At 43.7% G+C, this 8622-nt stretch overlaps 2 protein-coding genes across 2 annotated transcripts in view; one reads left to right on the forward strand and one right to left on the reverse strand.

Moving 5' to 3' along the window:
• The window catches only part of dlst (dihydrolipoamide S-succinyltransferase), a 20570-nt gene extending 19710 nt beyond the window's left edge, over positions 1-860 (forward strand). Inside the window, exon 14 of the mRNA XM_016248517.1 lies at positions 246-860. Within this exon, the coding sequence (XP_016104003.1) occupies positions 246-380 (135 nt within the window). The 3' untranslated portion in view covers positions 381-860. The remainder of the gene's footprint in view (positions 1-245) is intronic.
• A 1503-nt stretch (positions 861-2363) lies between these two features.
• The window catches only part of rps6kl1 (ribosomal protein S6 kinase-like 1), a 20258-nt gene continuing 13999 nt past the window's right edge, over positions 2364-8622 (reverse strand). Inside the window, exons 7-11 of the mRNA XM_016248518.1 lie at positions 4965-6185; positions 4307-4396; positions 4115-4197; positions 3816-3911; positions 2364-3222 (exon numbers count right to left, since the gene is read on the reverse strand). Of these exons, the coding sequence (XP_016104004.1) occupies positions 3100-3222; positions 3816-3911; positions 4115-4197; positions 4307-4396; positions 4965-6185 (1613 nt within the window). The 3' untranslated portion in view covers positions 2364-3099. The remainder of the gene's footprint in view (positions 3223-3815; positions 3912-4114; positions 4198-4306; positions 4397-4964; positions 6186-8622) is intronic.

Genomic DNA, 8622 nt, shown 5'->3' on the forward strand with positions numbered 1-8622 from the left:
AGAGAGAGAGAGAGTGTGTGTGTGTGTGTGTGTGTGTGTGTGTGGGTCTATAGTGTGTGTGTGTGTGACAGAGAGAGAGAGAGTGTGTGTGTGTGTGAGACCGAGAGCGAGAGAGTGTGTGTGTGTGAGACAGAGATGTTTGGTTCGCCGCTTATAGCGCTTTAACAAAGGCACCGGGAGAAACGAATGGAGAAGTGCCTCAGCAGCAGCAGTGTGAGTGAAGCTCTTCTGTTCTCTTTGTTCAGGTGGAGATCCGGCCGATGATGTACGTGGCTCTGACGTACGACCACCGCCTGATTGACGGCAGAGAGGCCGTGACCTTCCTCCGAAAGATCAAATCTGTGGTGGAGGACCCTCGGGTGCTGCTGCTGGACATGTGAAAGCTCTCGGACCCTCAGCCGACTCCTGCCACTCACCAAACATCTCATCTCACGCACAAACCCCATCTGTACACTAGGGACGGAGGCGTCAGCGGTAGAGGGATTGAAGGAGTGGGATTTGCATTGATTGGTTTCATGTTAAGTTGTTTTACTATGTGTATGTCCTCTGGGTTTTCACTGTATTATGAAGCAAAGCGGTCCTGTCATTGTATGTACAAGTCAGCGCACAAAACATGCCCTGAGCAATTATTTGTTTCTAAATGGAGAAGAAAGGATAGTAATATACAGTATATCATATTTAATCTCTTCAGTGTGAAATGATGGGAGCAGCTGAGCAGAAACGCTATGTTCCAGTGAGTTTTTGTACACGAGACCTCGAGGTGTCCCAGACGATCAGATCCCGTCTGCCTGTGTAAAGAACCAAAACTATATGAGATTTTAAACAATAAAATCAATGAGATGCTGATGCTCTCTCACGTCTTTCTGACTCTCTGTATTTCTGTTCTGCAGCCAGCAGTCAGTCCACTTCACTACTGTGTGTGTGTGTGTGAGAGTGTGTGAGAGAGTGTGTCTTCAGTGATAATCCGAGTACAAATCAAGATGATTCACGTCTGTTCATACACGCTCTCAAAATGTTGTGAAATCAGATCAAGTGTTGAGTTGCACTGCGGCATCTTAATTTCACCTGAACTATTTAAAATGATAAACGGAGCTTATTCCTTCAGAAATGTAACGGTTGGAAATCTTAGTTTAACATTGAGCAGGAGGCTTATAGTGAATTTAATGCTGAACAACTGGTACAAATACCAATTCTCAATTGATTGCCATGCAAAATCATTATAACAGAGTTGACACATAAAGAGATTTGTCTGTATAGAGAGTATTTTTTTGTATTATTGTAGCGCTTTTATATTTTTGTTCATATTTTGAATTTTCTGCTTTCGTTTTTAGCTAAGGTTTTAGTTTTGTTGGCGGTTTTTTGTCATTCATAGAATTATTGCCTTGGCAACTTGAAATAAAATGTTCAAGTTTTTAATATTTTATTTCATTTCATGTTTATTATAGTTACAGATAATGAAAATGTCTTTGTGGTTATAGTTTTAGTTAAAGACGAAAACCCTGGTGGGGACACAACTTCAAGTCTTTTTAATGGTGCATTATGCTGACTAAAATGTAAACTATATAAAACACAGGATAGAGGTGGATCTTGAAGATGAGTCCAAACAGCTTGCCAAAACATCTTCAGCTCAGATAAAGAGGGACTGGACACTAATTTCTTACAATGGAGAATAAAGACAAAATGTTAGACTTTATTTCCATATGTTTGTTTTTATCCAAATGAATGCATTCCCTAATAGAGCACAAAGGAGAAGAAAAAAAATCATGACCGATGAAAAAGTGATTTGGGTTTTTAAAAGTGCTTATAACCTTAGTTTTTTTTTTAAATGTGCATGTATATTAAGGAATACAAAAGAGCTGTTTTGTTGAATGATTGCGTGAATGCAGATGCTGCATTCAGATTTAGATTCGCACGGAACTAACACTGGACACATATTACTGATGCAGCTCAGATGAGGTTAATATCTCCTTCAGAGCCGTTGTGTGTGTGGTTGCGTTTAACACGCATGCAAGGCTTCTGGAGAATATGAAAGTAAGTTACAGTGCAAGAGTCTGGTCCACGTCTTCATGCTCTCGGCCGGATGTGGTGACAAGAGCTTCTAGTTTGGTCACATGCTTAGGATGCTTTGAGGTCACTTGGTTTGTTATTCTCACGCCTGAAAGATTAGAAACCATAAACCTCCCCTGCTTTACTATTCCACAAACACGTAGTTTATTTATTAATACTATGTTTAAAAAATTCAATGATCATATTAATGAAAAGGATGTTGTGCTACTAATCAGACATGCATGTTAATAGATTTGTATGCTTTCAGCAGCATTTCTCAGAAGGATGCACAATAAACTAGTAAGAAGTGAGTGGTTTTATTCGATGCAAATGCATAAGAAACATTCAATCAGAAATGGAGAGGACAGAACACATGACTGAAAGGTGTTCAGTAATATTGCATTTGTGCAAAGTAATAATGCCCCAAATGTGCGCCGGTCGACCCGTCTGCTCTCTGCAGCGTCATGCAGGTCCATTTCTGTAGGAAGTGTGTGAAAACTGGGACACTGAACTTCATTTTCCAGACATTTGAAGACAATTGTCCTTGATTTCACAGCAAGCATGTAGAAAATTGCTGATGTGGAGAAATGACTCCTGCAGCCACCAGATGGTGGTAAAAGTACAACAATGAACCATGAATCCTCCTGTCCAGAGGTCTTTTTAACGCTGTGATCTGTTTCAGAACTTCTCAAAAGGTTCACCCACTTTCATTGTTTCAGCCCGTCAAATTAAAATATGGAGTTGTTTCCACTCCCACAAGTGATGCTGAAAATGAATATCTTGATATCTGCACTTTCAAAAAACATTACACCTGAAACTCTTAGTCCATGTTCAGATTAGCACATTATGGATTATGCATTATTATGCATTATGGCCAAATAAAGATTCACAACATTGTTACTCACTGTGAAATATTTTCAGGGAGGAAAACATTCATAAATGTGCTCTTTTAAATTAAAAAAGAGAGGAAATTCAGACTCCGAATGTAAACCTGTGCTCGTGGAGGTGTAGTGGGCAGAAGCAAACGGAGGGGATGAATACTTTCAGAAGGCACTACGGCATCAGTGAACTGCTGAGTGTGAGCCACGGGATGGAGTTAAAGAACGGATGGCACTTGATGTCGCTCACGCCGCCACCTCCTGATCCCAGACGATAACACGCATCAAACTGGAGCAGCTGCGGGAAACAGGAAGAGGAAAACAGCAGCAGCATTACTATGGAGCGAATGCAAAAATAGAATAGAAAACAAGCAGGAAAAGCATTAGAAAAAGATTTGAATGCATTTGAATGCAATGCAAACAAACTGCATTATAAACTGGAAGTCAACACACACAGTAAGGTCTCATGTCAAGTTAAAGAAACTGTTTAAAGTGTTTATTGTCAAGTTGAACTTGAGAAAGAAGCTTAGCCACTATCAGACAACACATGGATTGAGGAAAAGGCTCCTCTGACCTTGTCTGGTCCAAACCCAAAACCCAAAGAGCTATGCTGCGTTCAAGTTCGGTCACAATTACCATGAATATGCATTTCATTAAACTCATGATTACAAGAATTTTATGAAAGCTCCCATCTGACGCACTTTCTTTGTTTCCAAGAGCATACAGAGGTGGATTAAAGTAGAGAAAAAGCATTCCCTGCAAGAAGCATTTTTTTAAATACAGTGGTTCCGAAAATGCTTACAAAATCCAGCAAAGCCAGCGCAGTGCTGCCCTGTAAACACTCAAGCTTTGTTCATCCTGTCTATCAGTTTGCATTGAGAGAGCAGTTACCTCAGTGAGAAGCGAGGCGGCTGCAGTGCTGAGGAATTCTGGGATATGGAGCGGAGTATGAGGGTGAATGCCTGTAGGGTGGCACTGCCACAGGGGCTGCGGAGAAACAGAGTTGAACAACTGAAAACAATGGTCTCCTCTCAACACGATCAAGATGTTTGTGTATTTTTAATTGAAGTAGTAGATTTTCGGGAACAGCTATAATAACTCAACAGCCTGAAATTTGAAAAATTTTCAGTCATTCATAGTTTAGTTTTGGGTTTGTTCATTTTAAACCAGGAATAAAAGGAACTGCTTACCGTGCCAGTAAGAAGCTCATATAGTAAAGCTCCAAGACTCCACCAATCACATGCCTCTGTGATTTTTGACGCACCTCCAATTTCTGCTCCAAATCAGTAAAAACAAATGCAACTACTTATTACATCTCAATAGAACAGACTGTGTTAGAAATGTACTGTTGCAGTTTGATGTGATTGTGAAAAACCGTTCACCTGGTGCACAGTACATCTCTTCCATTGCTTTCGGGTTAATTTCGGGCTGAACTTCTGTCCACAGTCCAAAGTACGTAAGACACGCCTCCCCTGTGTGCAATATGTTTGAGCAACAGTTTGAAAAAACTAACAGTCTTTCTTTTGTGAAACACAAAAAGAGATACTGGACAGGATGTCCAAGCTGCTTTTTTCCATACGATGAAACTGAAAGGTGATTTACACTGTTGAGCACCGAAAAGAGAGTAATCAATCCTCCCGGTCCACCTCCTTGAAGACTTCAGGTCCAGCCTGTTCCAACACACCTGCGGTAACTTTTTAGTAATCCTGAACACCCTGATTAGCCGTTTCTGGTGTGTTGGAGCAAGTTGGAGCTAAACTCTTCAGGATGTTAGCTCTTCAGGAGCAGGGTTGACTACCCCTGCTATTGTTTAATTGTTGAGTTTAATTGTTAATCTTTAACTCTGGTCACTGTCCTACAGAGTTTAGCTCCAACTCCAATCAAACTCATCTGCTTGTAACGTTCTAGCAATTCTGAGGACCATGATCAGCTTGTTAAGATGTGTTTAATTAGGGTTGGAGCTAAACTCTGCAGGACAGTAGCCCTCCAGGACTAGAGTTAAAGAGCCCAAAACCAAAGAATTTGCAACAGGAGACGTACCACTATTGCAGAGTAGAATATTTCGTGGGTTGAGGTCCTGGCACACAATGCCCTGCTCATGAAGACTTTCCAAGGCCAACAGAATCTGAGCCCCCCACAGTCGCACCTCATCCTCAGGGAGTCCCCATCTACCCCACTTCGATTTGGCACTGAAGTTCTTGGCCTTAATTTGGAGGTGATGGCCCAAGTCGTCCACCTTCACCTGCTGCTCTAGTTCAGTCTCGCTCCAACAGGAGCTGTTTGGGGTAGGTGCTGACAGGCAGGAGATCATGCCAACTTGTGGTTGTTTAGATGAAGAGTTGAAGAACTGCCAGTCCTCCATGTCCTCCTTCCCAACCTCCCTCGCCATTTCAACAGTGTTTACCCGAGAAGTCATCTTTGTAAAGTCTAAAGAGATACTTTCTTGTTTTTGAGGTGTACATTCAAATGGATTGCGATGAGAACTGACTTTGCTCAAATCAGCCATGAACTGCGAAATGTGCTCATTTCCACTGTGTTTACAGTTAGTGACACGTTGTTCATGAGGAAATCCATCACACGCTTGGTTTTGTGGAGGTAAATGTGATGTGTTGGGAACTATCCGCACTCTCTGTGGAAGAACATCAACCGTGCTGCAAAGGGTTGGTTGCGCATTTTCACCAAATAAAGAGGCTGAAGTAATCTGAGATGCAATGCTGAATCCTAGAATATCTGAGTTTGATTCTCGTACAGTGAAACTCAGACAGTCCTGAGCAGGTTCCAAAGCATTCCAAGCTTTGTTCAGATCTATGCAAGAGTCAATGCGCTCAATGCGGACATCGTTCCCTAGAAGGTCGGAAGTGACATCAAGAGGATCTCGAGTGTCCACAATCACACAGGGATGAATGGGAAGAGGAATATTATCCTGAGGTAAAGACTTGAGACCATTGGGTAGACCAACAGAAGGAAGCTCATTATCTGTCCTTGTTGCATACAAACCTAGAGAACCCCCCTGTTGGCGTCCTGAATCTTCACAGTAGGAGTGAGTTGTACAGTTCTCAAGACATTGTTGAGTTGGGCTGCCTGGACTCTCAAGAGGTTTAGTTTTCCCATAATGCTCATTGAGGTAAATCTCCTGACGGAGAGCAGGGAGGGTGTAGCTATTCTTCAGATAGATCTTGTGCTGGTTGGGGCTAAAGCACTCTGGATGCTCCCTGACTGCTTCACTTCTGACCCTGTGAAGTCTGGAAAAGAGTCTACCACCTGTAGAAAAGCAAAGCCGTTAAACTATATGCCATTGAGAGCAGGTGGGCCACTCTTTCAAATGCTCTCCTAGTACTGTGTGACTATGAGGAGCTTATGGCCGGTCAACTTTTTGAAACATCAGGGTGGACCAGGGTTCTTCAAATCTGGACCTTGAGATCCACTGTCCTGCAGAGTTTAACCTTAATCATACACCTAGAAAATTAAAAGGCAGCTGAATTTGATCTGGGTTAGAGCTAAACTCTGCAGGATAGCAGACCTCCAGTACAAGATTTGAAGATTCCCGATATACATATTTTTCTGAGGAACAAACAATATTCCCATGTTTGAACTCTGCAATTGCAATGCTTAACATTTTCCCTGAGTTGTATCTCTTGACTCTAGCCCCATCCCTTTCATTAGTACTGATTTGGATACTCCAGAACAGGGGTGTAAAATTCTGCTACTGGATGGCTAATGTTCAGTAGAGCAGGGGTTCTCAACTCTAGGCCTCAAGGTCCAACCTTGATCAAATTCACATGCAAGTAGCTTTCTAGTAATCCTGAAGATATTGATTAGCTTGTTCAGGTCTGTTTGATTAGGGTTGGAGCTAAACTCTGCAGGATAGAAACCCTCCATGGACCAGGATTGGAAACCCCTGGTGTAGAGCAGGGATGGGCAACTTTGGTCTTGGAGGCCACTGCCCTGCAGAGTTTAGCTCCAACCATAATCAAACACACCTTCCTGTAGCTTTCTAGTGATCTTGAAGACACGGATCAGCTTGTTCAGGTGTGTTTGTTTAGGGCTCGAGCTAAACTATGCAGGACAGTGGCCTTCCAGGACCGAAGTTGGCCGTTCCTGGTGTAGAGTATACTATTCTTTTGGAATTGTGTTGATAATCATGTTGGTATTTGTGAACAGGCTTTAGTATGATTTAGACCCTTCCTATCAGATCACTATCTCTATGATCTGATGAGAAGCTATCTAACCTCACACAGGTTAAAAAAGGAGTGCCGCAAGGCTCTGCTATTGGACTAAAGCAGTGTTTCCCAACCCTGTTCCTGAAGGTACACCAACAGTGCACATTTTGGATGTCTCCCTTATTTGACCCATCTATTTCAGATCTTATACTCTCTACTAATGGGCTGATGAGTTGAACCAGGTGTGTGATTAGTAAGAGTTTGAAAATGCATACTGCACACTGGACCAAGGCTTCTGAATGAACTGTCTATACTAGAGGGTGTAGGGTTTATCATATATGGATATGAAACATCTCTAGGTTACGTATGTAACCATGGTTTGTCGAGATTCGCTTTGGGAACGTCCCTGCGTGACCGCGTTCTGAAGCACATGTAAAATCAGTCCAATGGAGCAGCGAGACGTCATGAGCAGGGTGACGTGAGCGCCAGGAAGTATAAAAGCGCATCCAGCAGAGCACAAGTTAGCTTCAATGAAGTAGCGCCTGGAGGGATGCAGGGAGTATGGCAAAGAAACGTAGCATCTCGTTCCCTCGGGGAACCATGGTTACATATGTAACCTAGAGACGTTCCCCTTCAGGAACTCGAGCTGCGTCGAGATTCGCTTTGGGAATGAGAATTCCCACTGCGCCATACTACCAAGTCCCTGCCTGTGTGTGTATCAGATGAGCACATCACGAAGAGAGAACTTGGGAACCTGGGGTAGATGCCATGTCTAGGTTATAGAAGCGGACAAAAGCGTGCGGAGAGGACTAGCACGCTGCAGCACAAATGTTCTGCAAGGCCACACCCAAGTTGAAAGCCTTGGAGGCCACCATACTCCTGGTTGAGTGCGCTCTGACCCCCATAGGTAATGGGAGGCCAGAGGACTCGTAGGCTAGTGAGATGGCCTTGACCACCCACCTACTCATAGCCTGCTTGGTCGCCGGAGATCCTTTATTTGGCGGACCAAAGCAAACAAACAGCTGATCTACCTTACGCCACGGGGCAGCTCTGTGTGCGTAAGCGTCCAGTGCTCTAACTGGACGGAGCAGATTAAGCCTTTCTTGCCTAAGTCCTGGAACGGAGGAGGACAGAATGCATGAAGTACTATGGGCCCTGGTGAAGAAGCGGGCACCTTAGGGACATACCCGACCCTCGGGTAAAGGAATGCCCTAACCATGCCTGGAGCAAATTCCAGGCACGAAACAGAAAGTGCCTGCAGATTCCCGATCCTTTTAAGTGAGGAAATAGCGAGAAGAAAGATAGTCTTGAGCGTGAGCAACTTGACTGAAACTTCTTCTAGAGAGGAGGTCCCTCCTGATCGGAGAGCCGTCGAGGAGAAACACCAGGTCCGAGAACCATACTTGGGCCGGCCAGAACGGGGCCACTAGCAACAGACGGACCCCATCCCGGCGTACTCTCTCCAGAACTCCCGGGAGCAGAGCGATCGGGGGAAAAGAGTACAGACAAAGCCTCGGCCACGTCTCTAGCATGGGATC

This window comes from Sinocyclocheilus grahami, unplaced genomic scaffold (genome assembly GCF_001515645.1).
Source record: "Sinocyclocheilus grahami isolate Dianchi unplaced genomic scaffold, SAMN03320097.WGS_v1.1 scaffold881.1, whole genome shotgun sequence".
Taxonomy (NCBI): domain Eukaryota; kingdom Metazoa; phylum Chordata; class Actinopteri; order Cypriniformes; family Cyprinidae; genus Sinocyclocheilus; species Sinocyclocheilus grahami.